We start from the raw sequence: 20,267 nt of genomic DNA on the forward strand, positions 1-20,267 counted from the left end.
TGCGATATCCTATAGAGAATTATATACATACTTGCCAACTTTTGAGACCTGACATGAGGGAGATTTGGAATAGAATAGCGAAAGGTTTTCCCTTAGGTCCCACCCATTTAAATAGGACAAGCCCCCAAACAACCCCCTAAACAAACAGACCACAGACCAAATCCCTTGAATAAATATAGACCCCCCAAGCCAGAACCTCTAAATGCAAACCCAAGACCAGATGTGTAGATTCTCTCCTCTCCCCGTTTCTGCAGTCCTCCCGGGCGCCTCCTCAGACTACAGCCTGACCCCGGGAGTGAAGAGGACTGCAGGGACCAAGATGTATATTTTAAAGGACGCAGGGCACCCAAGAGAATTACCTGCTCTTAGAGGAGTCCGGGAGGTCCCATATTTTTCCAAGAGTCTCCAGGACATTTCGGGAGTGTTGGCACGTATGATTATATAATATCTGAGCCTGTATGGCGGCATGCGTATGAATCCATAGGCGCTTTGTGAGCTGTCATATTTATTGCCGCCATATTTATTTGAAGTATTGGGGTATGCTACAATGTTTTTTTCCCAAGTTGGATTTTACATGAAATCTGGGGCATAAGGATACAGTATGGGCTAAGAAAGATCGTTGGGTGCCATATTAGGTCTCCTTATCTATGGAGCAGGGGTAGACACAGATGGCAGAGGACCCCTGTGCAAAAATAGTATATGGACCCTTTGCTCTCAAATACTTCAGCATAAGCAAATTAAATTCATTAGCCCCTAAATGCAATGCTCCGCTGCACAGTTTGCACCTATGGTATGTCCGCCCCTACTATGGAGCTGTAATACAGTCTTCTGCATGAGGCCAGGTAGACCACCCCAAGTGCCAGCCTGAAATATTTTGTTTATAGTAGCCAGATAATAAGAATTTCCATTAACATCAATAGGAAAAGTCCCAAGAAGTCTGTGCCAGAATCTAATTTCTAGGCTACCTGACTCCTAGGATTTGTTCAGGCCTGATTTGTGTATCTAAGGGGGGATTCACACGAGCGTGTATTCGGTCCGTGCGGGCCGCGTGGTTTTCACGCGCCACGCATCGACCAATACAAGTCTATGGGGCAGTACAGACAGTCCGTGCTTTTTGCGCAGCGTTTGTTCGCTGCGTACAAAACGCGACAGGTTCAATAACTGCGTATTTCGCGCATCACGCACCCATTGAAGTCAATGGGTGCGTGAAAACCACGCAGGTTGCACGGAAGCACTTCCGTGTGAACCGACTGAAACCGCGCACCAGCTGTCAAAAGGATGAATGTAAACAGAAAAGCACCACGTGCTTTTCTGTTTCCGAACATCCAAACGGAGTGTCTTTGAGATGAGCGAAGCCGGACAAGCGAACCGAACTTCACCGGGTTCGGCCGAACTCGTTTTGGCCGAACCCGGCAAAAAAATGTCCGGTACGCGACGTCAGGAGATAGTCACTGTCCAGGTTGCTGAAAGAGTTAAACTGTTTCAGCACCATGGACAGTGACTACCGATCCCAAAAAACATGAACCTGTAAAAAAAAAGCGAAGTTCTGACTTACCGATAACTCCCGGCTTCTTCCTCCAGTCTGACCTCCCGGGATGACAATTCAGTCCAAGTGACAGCTGCAGCCAATCACAGGCCAAGCACAGGCTGCAGAGGTCACATGGACTGCCGCGTCATCCAGGGAGGTGGGGCCCGATGTCAAGAGAGGCGCGTCACCAAGGACGTGTCACCAAGGCAACGGCCGGGAGGGCAGATCTCGGTAAGTACGAACTTTTTCTTTTTTTTTAACAGGTTGCTGTATATTGTGTTCGGCATTCACTGTCGAGGGTGCTGAAAGAGTTACTGCCGATCAGTTAGCTCTTTCAGCACCTTGGACAGTGACGGGCGTCGACTAGCCTCATCTCTATGATGGCGGCTGCGCGAAAATCACGCAGCCGCGCATCATACACGGATGACACACGCAGCTGTCAAATGGTTTTTGCGCGCGCAAAACGCTGCGTTGTTTGCGCGCGCAAAAACGCAACGTCCGTCTGTATCTGCCCTAAATGTCATGAATATTCTGTAAATGTAAAGATTTTAATTTCTGGAGTGTATCACTTCTAACAACCTATAGGGGTCACTGTTTCCAGTTCAATCTACATATAATCATCATAGTGTAATGTTAAATTGAGACTTTTATGCAACATCTCCTAGGAATGAACTGAATTGGGTTCAACTCAATGCATCCAAGATATGGTAAAGAATTTCATTATGTATTTGACTATTATAGCAAATATTGCTATTCCTTATACACTTTTTGGGCTAGATCAACGTGTCCTGTGATCCGAGCCCATGTGGTAATGGCTCTACGGCTTATTTAGATGGTTCACCATCCATGATAGTTATGCTAGACCGCTCCCTGCCTGAGATAATGCAATATTGCACCGGCGTTGGGGATTATGGGTCATTGACCGCAATGTCTCAACCTCTCCACTGCTCAAATACTGTCGTCCATGTAGCATTCGCCTACAAGTTTGGAATATCAGTCGTTCTGGTTGTGAGACCATTGTATATATTAACAGCTGAGGCATCAGAATCCATTATACCAAGGCCCTTGTGATATTGGGAGTGGTAACTCCACGCTGGGTTCCAGAAAGATGCTACTATAAGGGGTGAAGATGCCAACCAGGAAGCTAATCTTAAAGAAACCGATGGTAGTTGTCCAAAAAAGTCCCCCTAAGTGCTGTCAATTTTAGTTTTTTTTTTTTTTTTTTATGGAAACTGTAGACTGTTGCCTGATCCTAACCTTGTACTGGATCAGGCAATTGTCGCCAGAGGCATAACTATATGCATAGGTTAGAGCCGTATCGCAGTAATATAAACGACCTGTTATAAATTTTCCATCTGGGCCCAGAAGTTTCGCCTCTGGTTGTAGTTTACCCGGCAATGACAATTATGTATGTGCCAATCAGCCCTGGCAATGCGCACGGGGTTGCTTTACACACTATGGTACCAGGCGCCCACAGGGTTAATACAGTAGCTGCTCATTTGCAGTTTATAGTCCCTGATTTAGCAAGTAATAATGACACAGATCTGGTCTGAAGAGTAACAAATTCCATCCCCCGGGGCAGTGAAGGGATTACAGCGAGTCGTGTGGATTGCGGGTAATATTACAGGCGGCCGGCCGGTCCTTCTGCTATTTCAGTCCCGGATGATATTTCTGGTTGTCATTAGGTCATGTTGGTTGTTGATCTGCTGCCAATTATATCAACCTGGTCTGTGGGCAAATATGCCGCCGCATTCCTGGGGTGACCCAGCTGCCACCTCATGAGTCACGGTAACCACTTCCCATGGAAAAAAAAAAAACTTCAAGACTCGTCTCCGCCACCCGAGCCTCCAATTATCTCTAATAGACAGGGGTAGTAAATGTCCAAGGCTTGACATTTTTGCCATGTGTATAGAATGTATATTTTTCAGCATCGCTCCCAGTTGCTTCCCTTTTCAGACCATTAGGCAATTGCTTACGTAACAACTCCCTATTAGGGTATGTGCACACGCAAAATCAAAAACGTCTGAAAATACGGAGCTGTTTTCAAGGGAAAACCGCTCCTGATTTTCATTTCGTTTTTTAAGCCACTCGCGATTATCGCAGAGTTTTTTACGGATGTTTTTGGAGCTGTTTTTCTATAGAGTCTATGAAAAACTACTCCAAAAACGTCCCTAGAAGTGACATGCACTTCTTTTTCGTGGGTGTCTTTTTAATTGGTTTTAGGAAAACGAGGCGTAAAAAAACGCCCCGTCGGAACAGAACGCCGTATTTCCCATTGAAATCAATGGGCAGATGTTTGTAGACGTTTTGCTTCCGTTTTTCGAGGCGTAAATGCCCCGAAATACGCCTGAAAACACTACGTGTGCACATACCCTTATATTACTCTCTAAATTGTCCTCACTTGCTGCAGAAGAGATCTGAATCTTCTACATGACTATATAACTGAGTTTTGCAGTCTCCACCAGGATCCGTCAACAGCATATGCAGCATGGGATCATCAGAATGATGACTAAGGCCTCAAGAACGCATCCGTGGCCCTTTATACGGCCGCAAATCACGGATCCGCAAAACACAGACCAACGCATAGAATGTCCGCAAAAACGGACAGGAATAAGACCTTTTCTATAATTTGCCGAACAGACACATGGATCCGCAAAAAAACGGATATGTGCATGGCCCCATAGAAATGAATGGATCAGTGTGCTATCCGTTAAAAAAAAACGGATAGCCCACTGAAGAATATCACTGAAGTGTGCTTGAGGCCTTAAGGAGGTCAGTAGGGTTGACCACAGGACATTGCTGTTCACATTGGCAGCGCTGCGGTACGTTTGTATCGCCCCCTTGGAGATTCTGGTATCGTGTATATGGGGTTACTATTTAAGCAATTGTCTAATCTATTCTGAAAAGTGTTTTAGATTCAAGGTTAGGGCAAAAACTGAATCTTTCCACTGGCTGAAGGTGCTCCCATAGCTGACATTTCTGTCCATAAGACTTTCGCCACAAGGGGGCGCTTTAAGTAGTACATTTTTGGTCATCTTTATTTAAAGAGGACTTGTTACCTCTCCTGGCATGTCTGTTTTAGTAAATCATTGCGTTCTTTGTATTAACAATCCTAAAATATATTTCCTTAACTCCAGGTTGTGCCGTTCCTCTGTTATTCCTCTTAAAAATTTATGAATAAATTATATATTAGGGGGTGTGTCCCTACAGACTGACACTGTCCAATCGGAGCTGACCGTGCTAGATTGTGTGACACGCCTCTATGACAAGGTGAATGGTAACACCCAGCTGTCAATGTATTAATTTGTAGGAGGAATAAAAGGGGAACAGCAGTTCTAAGAAAATTTTATTTTATGGGGGATACAAGTATGTAGTAAAAGAGACAAGTCAGGAGAGCGTACAGGTCCAAAGGTGTTCGATCTGTTACATTGACAGGACTGCAGTGACTACAAGTCCCAGGATGACCTTTCAGTGTTTTTGGGGCACATCTTTAAAGTTGTCGCTCCAATTTTAATTCCACCCCAATCTCCAAGAGCCGTTACCTGTATGATCAGAATCCAGTAGTGTTACTGTGTCAGTGCGTTGAAATGTTATTGTCGTGGGCTGGTGACCTTTGGGGCTGGGATGTCCCTGAGCACATTGTGTGGGAAAATGCTTTGGTTCTATATATAAATAAATCCTATAATAATGGGTCCAGACGTCTCGGCCATTGTTGGACATACAAAAATAGGATGTGAGATGCCCAGCTGTGCGGTGAGGGCCCGGGCTCTCTGACCGGAGATATTTATCTGCATGTTATACGCCGACACTTCCTAACAGAAAGAATCATTGAATCTGCTCTTCAGATATTCCCAACACATAAAGGGGGTCCCCGCTTTGGACAATCCCTGCTTGTTGGAAGTTTCCCTTGACCATAAGCAGATCACAAAGTGTCCTCCTGCTGGGACCTCCAGCGATCAGCTGTAATCTGAGGAAACCTCGTGTTCAATTTCCCTGCAGCGCCACCACAGGAGAAACTAAGCATTACAGAGTGCCCATTCAATCAACGTGCGTTGTCCATGTAAGACAGGACAGGACAGGTCCTCCAGAGCGAGAGACGCTCTATGTAACTGTTTTCCACTCCGGACGATGAGGATCCTGAACAGCGGACCCCCCTCTATTAAATCAGAACTCCATAATAGGGTAAATGGAAATAAGTTTTGTATACTGGACAAACCCTTTAAAGTACAACTCCCCTCAAAGCTTGAAAATTCAGGGGTGACTGCAGCTGACCTCAATATCTCGAAGGCTCAGGAAGCTGAGATATGGGAAGCTGTATGTTGGGGTCCTCACACTGTGGAGCTGCTTGAGTTGTCCATGTGCTGCCTGTCAGATAGAAGGAACAAGGTGGTCACTGGGGATTTTCTTTCCCTGACTAACAAAATGCTGAAAATTCCATTAACCCCTTAATGACGAGCAATGGATATATCCGTTGCTCTGATCGTGAGGGTACAGCCAGTGTACCCACGCGAACAGCGGCAGGAGCGCGGCTGTTATACACAGCCTGGCTTCTGCCCCAACTGCCGGAATCGAAGCGATCTCCGATGCTGGCAGTTTAACCCATTAGATGCCGCTTTCAATAGCTACAGCGACATCTAATGTGTGTGACAGAGGGAGGGAGCTCCCTCTGGCGCGGTTGGATTTCCATGGCAGCCGGGGGCCTAACAAAGGCCCCAAGGTCTGCCTTCAGCAACTGCCTTATTAGGCTATGCCTGAGGCACGCCCCAATAGATTGCTTGTCCTTCTTACGCTGACGGGCAATAATACTTTGGTATGCTAAGAATACCAAAGCATTATATAAGCGATCAGGAGATCGCATGGTGAAGTCCCCTGGTGGGACGAAAAAAAAAAGTAAAACAGTTGAATAAAGTTTATGAAAAAAAAAAAGATTAAATAAAACCAAATTTTTTTTCCCCCAAAAAACTGGTTTTATTTAGTAAGTGTAAAAAAAGAAAATAACATATACATATATGGTATCGCCGTAATCGTAACCACTCACACAATAAAGTTAACATGTTAATTAAAACGCTGGGTGAAAGGCGTTAAAAAAAATCCTGCAAAAGTCAAAATTCCTTTTTTTTTTTCTCCCATTCCCCCCCCCCCGGAAAAAATAAACGTTAATCAATATGTCCCATGTACCCCAAAATACTACCAATGAAAGCTACACCTTATCCTGCAAAAAACAAGCCCACATACGGCTACATCGACGGAAAAATAAAAGTTACGGCTCTTAAAATGCGGCGATGAAAAAACAAGTCATATTTTTTATTTTTTTTGCGAACATAGGAAACCTAAAACCTTTACATATTTGGTATCCCCGTAATTGTGCCGACCCATAGATTAAAGGTAACCTGTTTATGCCGCATAGTAAACGGCGTAAATTTATAACGTGAAAAACAATGCCGGAACAGCTGCTTATTTTCAATTCTTTCCTAAAATAAAGTTACTACGATCGCTCGTCCTCATACGTTTCTATCGTGTCGGCCGCGCGTGTCCCTGTTTAAAGGGATATGCGCTGCCGACATTGATGATATTTCTTGCAGCATAAGCCTTACAGTCAGTGGGTGAACGCGCGTTTTTCTCATTCATCGGCTGATCGTTGTTCTGTTCACACAGAGCAATGATCGGGAACGACTGTTCTGCGGATGTTCGTTTGCCCGATAACTGACCCGTGTAAAGGGGACTTAACATCACGTGAAGGAAACCTAATGTCCTCTGACCGTGCCACCTTCCATAGAAAATCACTCTCGCTCGAGCCTTGTCAAGACGACGACGACTTTATCTGCACTTCATTGATAGAGCTGTACCCGTAGGAATGCATGGTGTTCACAGAATTTGCGTCATCTAGTAAAAACGGAATTTGCACCGTTCTACAACTTTAACTGTTTAATCACATGACCGTCAGACTCCTGCAGTGAATAGGGACCAAGACAGTGGCGCAGCTTTACCCTCTGACTTTTATAGAAGAAAGAAACTTGAATTGTATAGGGATTGCTCTGGTCGTACACTTGGCCTGAGTTCACACAGGGCGGATACACTGCGTAAAAGTACACAGCGTATCCCTCCTGTGCGCCGCAGGGAATTCCGGACAAAAAAACGCACCAAATTTTGGTGCAGTTTTTCGCCCAGAATGTCCACTGCGGAAAACTACAGAATTAGCCGACCTGCTGGCATGACGTTTCAGCGGCGGTCACATGGGATGAAACGTCAGAGGTAAGTATAAGGTGTTTTTTTTTTTTTTTTTTTATTAGTTGCGATTTTTGCGGCGTAAACGCTGCGATTCCCCTGCAAAAGTTGCAGCACTTGACTGTTTGTTGCAGCTTAAAAAAAACGCACCGCAGGTCAATTTGTTTGCCGAATCTCCGCGTATCCCGTACGCCGCGTGTGGATGGGATTTCTTGAAGTCTCATCCACTGCTCCGCTACTGTATTATTCTGCGGATTTTCCGTAACTAAATACGTTGCGGAAAATCAGCCGCATTTACGCCACGTGTGGACTAGCCCTTCAGGCGTAATAAAAAGACTTACAACTTAAATCGCACGGATGGTGCAAAGTGAGTGTCACAACACTCTACAATGCTGGGCATCACATGCCACACGTAACCCCTGAAGCTGGGTACAACAAGTTGTAACTCTCATATCCCAGGTTATATTAAAATGTAGCGTTCCCCTTTAATAGCCGTACCCGTATCCAGCTGTCACGCACTAGGTTTTATTATAATGTATTTCCTCTCGTCTATGCGTCTGCCTGGGGCAGTAAGAGTTAATGATGTGACATTGTCTTTCTTGCCACCAGGCTTTACCTTCTCTGCTGTATCAGACCTCCATGGGCATATCCCCCCCCCCCCCCCATTCTCCAATCTCTGCTCCCCTCCCCCAGGCTTTCTCCTCCATTAGCAGATTCCTGCCATCCGCCTCATATTTTATTCATTCCGTGTTTTGGTATGAAAGCCGCGGCCGCGTTGTGTGTCTGGTTCTGCTGTCATGGCCTCTCCCGTTATCGGGCTGTGACATCCCACCGGTGACCATTCCACGCACTGCGCCACGCAGACCGATGGGTGATCTCTATTGTTTCCCTGAGAATTCGCTATTGTGTTTTCCCAAACCCCAGCATGGCAAGACTGGTTTGTTGGCCAACAATACAGCCCTGATTCCAATACCTCCTTTATTACTAAGGCAGAATAGTCATTCAGGAGTCTGGTAAAGCTGGGTGACAACCACATTCATCATTATATTCCACCCAGCTTCCTAAAATCTGGTCTGCAAGGGGTAGTCTGCCTAGTTGGTCACTGAAAGATCCTTGACTCTCATTCCTTTGCATTGCTAGGCCGCATCGTCATTCAGGAGTCTGGGAAAGCTGGATGAAAACCCCAGCGAGAGCTGTAATTCAGATCATATTGGTCATTATAACTCCTACCGATCTTTCCCAGATCCCTGCATGGCATGTCGGCCTAATTGGGCAGTGAGGCATCCTTGATTTCCATCCCTTACTATTAATCGGCAAAATCGTCATTCAGGACCCTGGAAAAGCTAGGTGATTGCTGCGGGAGCTGTAATCCTCGTGATTTGGGCTAATATAGCAGTATATTCTATCCTCCTGGGAAATTTTGGGTGAGAGCTCTTGTGGGAACTGTAATAGCGGCCATTTTCATCACCCAGCTTTCCTAGAAACAGATATAAGTAAGAAATTTGCCAGAAGAGGACGGCTCGAGGACTTTTCGGACTTTATATGATCGCCTTATCCTCGTCCACTTGCCCTTATGTCGCTCCTATCTGATTCCCATATCCACCGCTCCGCCAGTTCTGAATGTTAGGAAGACAATGTCACCCGTTCATGGGACGATCAGCCGCTTAACCCGTGATGCGAAGTTTAACCCTTGAGCAGTATGTGAAGTTTGACAGGAATACAGACCCTGGAACAGCAGGGGGCGCTATTGCTGAGTCAGGACATGTAAGGGGGCTATTACTTATAAGACATCAGTGGGGTCAGGACACAGGGGAGAGTAATGTACATTATCCGTCAGTCCCGCTCTCTGTAGGGGAAGCAGTTCATGTTTAAGGCAGAATTGTTGACATCCTGAATTCTTTTATGTTGCAATAGTCAATGATCTGGTATTTCCTAACACTTCTGGAATGTATACATCCGGGTGGCTGCCACGGTTGTGCGATTATCTGCTGAAATATTCTGGGTCATGGCCTGTAACATTGCAGAAAAAAAAATCTGCTGAGAGTCCTTTTGGCAAATTATAATTTTTTTTTATATAAAAAGTTCTAAGGGGTATTTTTGAAGAGAGAGTTTGTAAGTGAAAATGGGTCCTGCGTCCTTCTTTTTTTTTTTTTAATAACATGTGACGTCCTCTTTTAGGTTATTCTTGCCTGATTAGGGCTCTGATACCAGTTAAACACCAGCTGTGGTACCAATTCATTAAATTGGCATTCGGGTACTACCAGACTACAAGCAGGACTGGCCAAAGACCCACCCCATGATGCCATGTCGCACGTTCTCCGCTCACATCCAGCACCTAGTGAGAACCCCCTTAGCTCGCTTAAAGCACCTTCTCCACTTACAAACCTCGCCAAAGGGGCACGCCCCCTCAGCTCGCCAACGGGGCACGCCCCCTCAGCTCGCCAACGGGGCACGCCCCCTCAGCTCGCCAACGGGGCACGCCCCCTCAGCTCGCCAACGGGGCACGCCCCCTCAGCTCGCCAACGGGGCGCCCCCTCAGCTCGCCAACGAAGCACCCTCTCAGCCCTCTCAGCTCGCCGACGGGGCGCCCCCCTCAGCTCGCCGACGGGGCCCCCCCCTCAGCTCGCCAGCTCAGCGTTTTTTACAGCCGTTTTTTTATTGTCCATGAAAAACTGCTCAAGAAGTGACATGCACTTCTTTTTACGAGGCGTTTTTTCTACGCACCTGTTTTTAAAAAATGGCCGGGTAAAAAACAACCCGTCGGAACAGAACACCGTAAGGCACTTACCAGCTCCGTGTGTCAGCCCTGTATGATGCGCGGCTGCGTGATTTTCGCGCAGCCTCCATCATGATGACACTCCGTTTGGATGTTTGTAAACAGAAAAGCACGTGGTGCTTTTCTGTTTGCAAACATACTTTTCACTGCTGTTGCGCGAATCACGGGCGTCCCACGGAAGTGCTTCCGTGCGGTGCCCGTGATTTTCACGCACCCATTGACTTCAATGGGTGTGTGATGCGCGAACAGCGCACAAATTTAGGACATGTCGTGAGGTTTTTTTCAGCGGACTCAAGCTGAGAAACTCGCGGACTGTCTGCACTGCCCCCATAGACTTATATAGGTCCGTACGACACGCGTCAAAAGCACGCGTGTCGCATGGACGTGTATCGCGCTCGTGTAAACGATGCCTTACACTGTAAAATTACTGCTAACCGGATCTAACTGTGCCTAGTTGTCAATTTTTTTTTCACACATTTCCAGGAGGAATAAAAAGGGAAAACCTGTTCCATCATCGTTATTGTGCACAAGTATTTACTAAATAGGAGTTTCTGGGTGTTCTATAAATAAAGTTGAATCACTTGCAACCTTCATATATACTTTGTTTCTCAATTCCTCACTATTTTTAAGATCTCTGTTTGCTGTCAATAAAATAAACCATTTCTGCTTTCCTCAAGAGGCTGAAAACCCATACACATTGTAGCAAATTATCAGGACAGGATAGAGATATGTGATGCTAATGTCTAGACTGGATACAATTGTAGCAAACCCTCTGCTGTGAGAAGAAGTCGATTATTTATGTAAGAAGTGTGCAACCTGAATTGCATAAAGCTGCCATCGTCTATGTGGCATACTGAGGGGTGTAGCTGGCTAATATTTGGTCATGTGGGCACGGGTGATGTGTGCGGCTGCTTCTAGAGACCACGTATGAAGACGCTTTCTCCACCGTGACTAAAACGATTCTCGCGCTTCACTCAAGGAAGAAATTATTTGACACGGAGACCAAACCAAAGTCATCACTGAGTCCATAAAATGTCTCATTGTCTGCGTCATAAACACAATAAAGCCGTGTGATGCCCTCGCCATGTGGGTAAATGTATCACCAGCTGAATGTCACCCATTGTCTGCGGAACTTCACTCATTTCTATAGGAAGGGGAAATTTCTGGTGCAAACATTAATCCAACGTTCTGTTCATGAGAAGGCGGCCTCATTGCTTCATTTAAAGGAACACTACATCGAAGTCTATCTGATCTACCATGGCTGTGTAGTTTGACATCTGGTGTTCTCTGTTATCAGCCATTTCACATTGAAGAGCAGAACTACTTTTCAGTCTGACTAGAATTCCCTGCCGCAAATTATCAATACAAACTGTGCCTATGAAAACCAATCCACCCCCCAATTTTTCATTGATCTACAATGCATAAATATTCAGCCCCCTCAATCATTAATGGTCAATCTACTTCTCCAGATAGAAAAACTGTATAGGGGGGGGGGGGGTTGCATAGTTAGCAACTTCCTAATATAATCCTATCTGATTGACTTTAGTCACTGGGCGATGGATGAAACGAGCTCATGGGTGATGGATATTTTGAGATCTGGGGCGATGGATGTTAGGAGATTATGGGCGATGAATATTACATGATTGTGGGTGATGGATAATATTACATGATTGTGGGTGATGGATAATACATGATTGTGGGTGACGGATATTACATGATTGTGGGTGACGGATAATGTTACATGATTGTGGGTGATGGATAATATTACATGATTGCGGGTGACGGATAATATTACATGATTGTGGGTGATGGATAATATTACATGATTGTGGGTGATGGATAATACATGATTGTGGGTGATGGATAATATTACATGATTGCGGGTGACGGATAATATTACATGATTGCGGGTGACGGATAATATTACATGATTGTGGGTGACGGATAATATTACATGATTGTGGGTGACGGATAATATTACATGATTGTGGGTGACGGATAATATTACATGATTGTGGGTGACGGATAATATTACATGATTGTGGGTGATGGATAATATTACATGATTGTGGGTAATGGATAATACATGATTGCGGGTGACGGATAATATTACATGATTGCGGGTGACGGATAATATTACATGATTGCGGGTGACGGATAATATTACATGATTGCGGGTGACGGATAATATTACATGATTGCGGGTGACGGATAATATTACATGATTGTGGGTGATGGATAATATTACATGATTGTGGGTGATGGATAATACATGATTGTGGGTGATGGATAATATTACATGATTGCGGGTGACGGATAATATTACATGATTGCGGGTGACGGATAATATTACATGATTGTGGGTGACGGATAATATTACATGATTGTGGGTGACGGATAATATTACATGATTGTGGGTGACGGATAATATTACATGATTGTGGGTGACGGATAATATTACATGATTGTGGGTGACGGATAATATTACATGATTGTGGGTGATGGATAATATTACATGATTGTGGGTGACGGATAATATTACATGATTGCGGGTGACGGATAATATTACATGATTGCGGGTGACGGATAATATTACATGATTGCGGGTGACGGATAATATTACATGATTGCGGGTGACGGATAATATTACATGATTGCGGGTGACGGATAATATTACATGATTGCGGGTGACGGATAATATTACATGATTGCGGGTGACGGATAATATTACATGATTGCGGGTGACGGATAATATTACATGATTGCGGGTGACGGATAATATTACATGATTGCGGGTGACGGATAATATTACATGATTGCGGGTGACGGATAATATTACATGATTGCGGGTGACGGATAATATTACATGATTGCGGGTGACGGATAATATTACATGATTGCGGGTGACGGATAATATTACATGATTGCGGGTGACGGATAATATTACATGATTGTGGGTGACGGATAATATTACATGATTGTGGGTGACGGATAATATTACATGATTGTGGGTGACGGATAATATTACATGATTGTGGGTGACGGATAATATTACATGATTGATTGCGGGTGACGGATAATATGACATGATTGATTGCGGGTGACGGATAATATGACATGATTGTGGGTGATGGATAATATTACATGATTGTGGGTGATGGATAATATAAAGATTCTGTTGCGACCTCAGACTCTAATAATTTCTTCTGTATTGCGGTTCCAGTGATGGCCGCCAGCGCGGTGCCTTTCCTTAGGCGTGTATAATATAATGTATAGAACATTTCCCCAGCGTCCCCTGTAATACAGCGCAGTAACCACGTGTCATGTTGGGGGCTTGTAGACGGCTCCGCTTCCTAGAATCTCGCAGGATGTTATAATCAGGCGGTGACTGCAGCTCGCTTACTGAGCACACGAAACAGACAATTAAATTAACCTCGTCCCCTGAGAGCAGCTGCAGACGGTATTGTTCTGGCAGCTCAAATAGCGCCATGTTCAATGAACGCTGGGAACTGGGGTGGTCACATGGGCGCAGTCATTAGTCCGTTCCAGTTCCTCGCCATTTTTAAAATGTCTGCTTGCTGTCAGTGAATCTGACCTTTTTTTTAAAAAAAAAATGTATTTATATATTTATTTTTTTTAATTATTTTTTTATTTAGAGGAAAAAAATAAACCGTCCTAATATTTCTCCCAGCTGTTTGCTACAATTGTATCCAGTCTAGGCATCCAGCCTTCTCAAGCCTAATATAAAAATGTTAATATATTAATGATGGTAATAATAAAATCTATACATTTATTGAAATGTTTAAATGATTAAAAATGTTAAATTATATACAAATCTTAACTACAGTATATAAATATATTAGTAATGTAATATTAAAATATTGTAGCAATAAAAATAAATGAATGTCATTAGTAATGAACTAGAATTTTAAATTTTAAAATAATAATCAATTTTTATTCTAGCAATTAGTGGGACTCACAGGGCACAGCCCCCCCCCCCCCCCCACCAGTGATATCTTGTGACACGTCTACCATTTAAAAGTCTATTATGGTTTTGTGTATACAGCTCCTATGTGTCTCCATGGTTACAGACTACAAACAAACCCTGTGTAGTCTGAACCTGCAGTCATGTGGTGTTCTCTTCCATTTACTCCCTCTCCTACTGACTGTAGGCTATCACGAATAGAGGACAGATGGAAGGGAGTAGTGAAACATGTGACTGCAGGGTTTATTTATAGTCCGTAACCATAGAGACACATAGGCCAGCACAGGAGCTGTATACACAAAACATACAACCTTAAGACTATTTGTAAAGTTGCTTCCTTTTATTTTGGATGGATTTGAGCAGTACAACAAATTTGGCTGCCCCTCTGAGACCCCAACCTGTACTTGAAGAGGTAGCTGAGAATGTGAACAGGGCTTTACAGAAACAGCCAAGTTTGCCAGTGACTGTTCACCTGGTTAAACAGGAGTCAGGGGACCCCAGTTCTCCCAATAGGTGGGGGGACCCCGCCGATCAGATTTATGGCACATCCTGAAGGTTGGAAATAAACCGATCACATGTAGAGTGTAAACCAAGACTTCTTCCCAAAAAACAAAGCCGGTATGATTGGATCGTTCTGTTCCTGTATTTTCCTTCCCACCTCCACATATCTCCACCCCCCCCTTACTAATTCCTCCTAGGCCTGTCTATGAATCTGCCTGCAGCATGTCGCAGGATACCAGCCCCCCTGCTGGGTACATGACTGGGCAATTTACTGGGGGTCCCTCAGCGTTTCTACATGATTAGACTCTTCCTCCTTGGATCTCCGCTTCTTCCTGTGGATCCGACACTCTATTAATAAGAAGTGTAAAGAGTGCGGCATCTGTCAGATGTGCGAGGCGGTGGGCACGCAGCAATGTAACATCACGGGGGCTCTGCAGATATTACTGATCAAAGCCCCCCCAATCCCAGTACACCTAGGAGGGGATGCAAGTTCTCTGTTGATGGGGGATGGGTTATAAATGCTGAACACCGATTTGTCGGATATTAGGATTGTGTCTTCTTTGTTTTTGTGCTTTAATAGAGACATAAATGCATTTTGTGTGTTTACTGCAATAATTCATGGTCCGGGACCGTAGAGGGGGAGACATTGAGGAAGATTTTACGTTTTATTAAGTTATTATTTTCTAAAGTCTGGTTAATATGTTGTATTAATAAGAAAAAAGGAATGCAAAATTAAAAGAATATTATCATTGAAGTAAAATAAACAGTATTGAAATAAAATACCGTAAATACAAATATAAAATATAATCATTATTCTAGTTAAAATATTGATTGCAGTATATAAAAATATATTAGCATTGTAAAAAAAATATATTTAAATATTGTAGCAATAATGAATTATGGCAAATCAATTATATTTAATAATTATGTAACAAAAATGTTTTTCTGTTTCCTATCTAGACAGATTTTGAATAAACTTATAATAATTATTATTTTTAAAAAAATGTATTACTAATAAAATGTTCTATTCTGTCATTATTACAATTATTATTTTTATTAACAAAATTAAATATTAATTAAATTCACATTTTTTATTTCTGCAAAATTTAAAAAATTTGAGAACTTCCTTGTAGTATATGTATATAGAAGGGTTTGGTGTAATATATTCCGGTGGCCCTGATAGGTCAACATGACAACTGTTTAGAAATATATATATATAAATTTTTTTTTTTTAAATAAAACACAAGAATTTTTTTTTCTAAATGAGTTTTTAGGATCACAAGGCCGCATTGGATGAGTACGATTTCTATAATTCGCCATGATTGTTCGGGTCGCCTATGGGCAGACGTTTTCGCTTGTCCCTATCATGTCCTATCTGGTAGCGCTCTGTGACAGCCGTTCACTGGTGCATTAATCTAATTAGCTGTAATGGTTTCACATGAGTCTATACAGTAAACTGGCCACTTGGGGTATCTGAAGGAGAAGAGGGACCTGGGTACAAGAAAATCTCATGTGCTGTCTGTGTCCTGTCCAATTATTTGTATTGCAGTGAGGAGCTGTGACATGTAGCAGCATCATACAGCAGTAACACAACCGCGTTTCGGGGGTCCATATTACATCCGCAACACTTAGACCCCATAAGCGTGATCGTACTGGATCAAATTTAGAGCTGAACATAGAACCCTATAGTAATGCTTGACTAAACACAAGTTGTTGCTCGTAGTATCCAGTGACGTTAGAATTACAATATTCCCATTCACTGACAGCAAGCAGAAGTCTGAAAACATTTAACCACAAAGTAAATTTAGAAGGTTACAGAACTTTTCATTCTTAATTGTTGCAAGATAGGTCATTGAGGAATCCATGGAAAGTTGGGTGACAACCATTGCAGGAATTGCTATGGCGGCCATACTGGTTGTGTCTCCGCTTTCCCACATACTGACCATGTACCTGAGTCATGAAAATGCGATGGGGACACCAGAACCTCCTGTCCATTTAAGAGTGTCCTGGTGTCAAGCAGCTCCTTAAAGGCACCACATTTATATCTTTGCTATCAGGCAATCATCTTCTATGTATGCCACTGGCGCAATGGGTTAAATGTGTGGTAAATGACATAAGATCTCCTAAATTATTTAAGTGCAGTGTCTGCCGTTTGGCGTAAATTCTCTGCACGCTCAGGAACCGAGAGATAAGAGTATTTATTCCATCCTTCCCCTATTCTGCGCTGCTGGATCTATGTGTCAGTCATCTTGTCTCTCAGTCCCCAGAGGTGACAGTCCTTCTCCTGGTGTCCTAGAGTCCATGGTCCTGACCGGATTATCCCAGAGATGACACTCTGCAGTGACACATCTATTCTGGCAGACGCGCTCCTTATAGATCATCTTCCATTTATCCCCTTGTGTATCCTACTGCTCTTGTGTTGTAGAGTTGACATAAGGATTGTCATTAGAAGGATCAGCTCCTGGGCCCCTGACAGTCTGAACAAGGGCCAATCTCCTGATCCTCCTGTGTAATTATGTGCAGCAAATTCAAATTGTGTACGAACCGCATACATTTTACCAGTCTCGAATTATAACTGAAATGTCACCACAGCTCTGCCCCTTTATAATAATGCTGTTCTCTTATATGGCTGACTGCAGTAAAAGTAGTTACATTCTTGTATATAGGGGGCAGTATTATAGTAGTTATATTCTTGTATATAGGGGGCAGTATTATAGTAGTTATATTCTTGTATATAGGGGGCAATATTATAGTAGTTATATTCTTGTATATAGGATGCAGTATTATAGTAGTCATATTCGTGTATATAGGTGGCAGTATTATAGTAGTTATATTCTTGTATAATGGAGCAGTATTATAGTAGTTATATTCTAGTATATAAGAGCAGTATTATAGTAGTTGTATTCTTGTATATAGGGGCAGTATTATAGCAGTTATATTCTTGTATATAGGGGGCAGTATTATAGTAGTTATATTTTTGTATATAGGGGGCAGTATTATAGTAGTTATATTCTTGTACATAGGGGGCAGTATTATAGTAGCTGTATTCTTGTACATAGGGGGCAGTATTATAGTAGTTATATTCTTGTATATAGGGGGCAGTATTATAGTAGTTATATTCTTGTATATAGGGGCAGTATTATAGTAGTTATATTCTTGTATATAGGGGCAGTATTATAGTAGTTATATTCTTGTATATAGGAGGCAGTATTAGGCTGGGTTCACACGACCACATTAACGTCCGTAATGGATGGACGTGTTTCGGCCGCAAGTCCTGGACCGAACACAGTGCAGGGAGCCGGGCTCCTAGCATCATAGTTATGTACGAAGCTAGGAGTCCCTGCCTCGCTGCAGGACAACTGTCCCGTACTGTAATCATGTTTTCAGTACGGGACAGTAGTTCCACGGAGAGGCAGGGACTCCTAGCATCGTACATAACTATGATGCTAGGAGCCCGGCTCCCTGCACTGAGTTCGGTCCGGGACTTCCGGCCGAAATACGTCCGTTCATTACAGACGTTAATGTGGTCGTGTGAACCCAGCCTTATAGTAGTTATATTCTAGTATATAGGGGCAGTATTATAGTAGTTATATTCTTGTATATAGGGGGCAGTAATATAGTAGTTATATTCTTGTACATAGGGGGCAGTATTATAGTAGTTATATTCTTGTATATAGGGGGCAGTATTATAGTAGTTATATTCTTGTGTATAGGAGCAGTATTATAGTAGTTATATTCTTGTATATAGGGGCAGTATTATAGTAGTTATATTCTTGTATATAGGGGGCAGTGTTATAGTAGTTATATTCTTGTATATAGGGGCAGTGTTATAGTAGTTATATTCTTGTATATAGGGGCAGTATTATAGTAGTTATATTCTTGTATATAGGAGGCAGTATTATAGTAGTTATATTCTTGTATATAGGGGCAGTATTATAGTAGTTATATTCTTGTATATAGGGGCAGTATTATAGTAGATATATTCTTGTATATAGGGGGCAGTATTATAGTAGCTGTATTCTTGTACATAGGGGGCAGTATTCTAGTAGCTGTATTCTTGTACATAGGGGGCAGTATTCTAGTAGCTGTATTCTTGTACATAGGGGCAGTATTATAGTAGCTGTATTCTTGTACATAGGGGGCAGTATTATAGTAGTTATATTCTTGTATATAGGGGGCAGTATTATAGTAGTTATATTCTTGTATATAGGGGCAGTATTATAGTAGTTATATTCTTGTATATAGGGGCAGTATTATAGTAGTTATATTCTTGTATATAGGGGCAGTATTATAGTAGTTATATTCTTGTACATAGGAGGCAGTATTATAGTAGTTATATTCTTGTACATAGGGGGCAGTATTATAGTAGTTATATTCTTGTATATAGGGGGCAGTATTCTAGTAGTTGTATTCTTGTACATAGGGGGCAGTATTCTAGTAGCTGTATTCTTGTACATAGGGGGCAGTATTCTAGTAGCTGTATTCTTGTACATAGGGGGCAGTATTCTAGTAGCTGTATTCTTGTACATAGGGGGCAGTATTCTAGTAGCTGTATTCTTGTACATAGGGGGCAGTATTCTAGTAGCTGTATTCTTGTACATAGGGGGCAGTATTCTAGTAGCTGTATTCTTGTACATAGGGGGCAGTATTCTAGTAGCTGTATTCTTGTACATAGGGGGCAGTATTCTAGTAGCTGTATTCTTGTACATAGGGGGCAGTATTCTAGTAGCTGTCTTCTTGTACATAGGGGGCAGTATTCTAGTAGCTGTATTCTTGTACATAGGGGGCAGTATTCTAGTAGCTGTATTCTTGTACATAGGGGCTGTATTCTAGTCGCTGTATTCTTGTACATAGGGGGCAGTATTCTAGTAGCTGTATTCTTGTACATAGGGGGCAGTATTCTAGTAGCTGTATTCTTGTACATAGGGGGCAGTATTCTAGTAGCTGTATTCTTGTACATAGGGGCACTCTTTGGCAGCCCTGAAAAAATTTATTCCTCACTGAAGAACAAGAAAAGCTCTTCTAGGATAAAGAGAATATGCATGTTGTGCTCCATCGTGAGGTGATGAGTGTCAGAAGTTAGGAATGTTTCGTTTATTGTTTATATTAATATCTGTTCCTTTGTGTCATTATTTTGCAGGGAGGCCGCGTGTGGCTTGTTGTAAATGGCAGCTTGGTACCGGCCACGGTCACCTCTTGCAGTGATGGAGATGTTCTGTTTACTAGTGACTATGAACAGGTAAGATATAGAC

At 42.8% G+C, this 20,267-nt stretch overlaps 1 protein-coding gene across 1 annotated transcript in view; it reads left to right on the forward strand.

The window, feature by feature from the left end:
- LOC142655268 (unconventional myosin-X-like) overlaps positions 1–20,267 on the forward strand; it is a 90,108-nt gene that overhangs the window by 2,658 nt on the left and 67,183 nt on the right. Inside the window, exon 2 of the mRNA XM_075829191.1 lies at positions 20,156–20,254. Coding sequence (XP_075685306.1) covers positions 20,156–20,254 — 99 coding nt within the window. The remainder of the gene's footprint in view (positions 1–20,155; positions 20,255–20,267) is intronic.

This window comes from Rhinoderma darwinii, chromosome 6 (genome assembly GCF_050947455.1).
Source record: "Rhinoderma darwinii isolate aRhiDar2 chromosome 6, aRhiDar2.hap1, whole genome shotgun sequence".
NCBI lineage: Eukaryota > Metazoa > Chordata > Amphibia > Anura > Rhinodermatidae > Rhinoderma > Rhinoderma darwinii.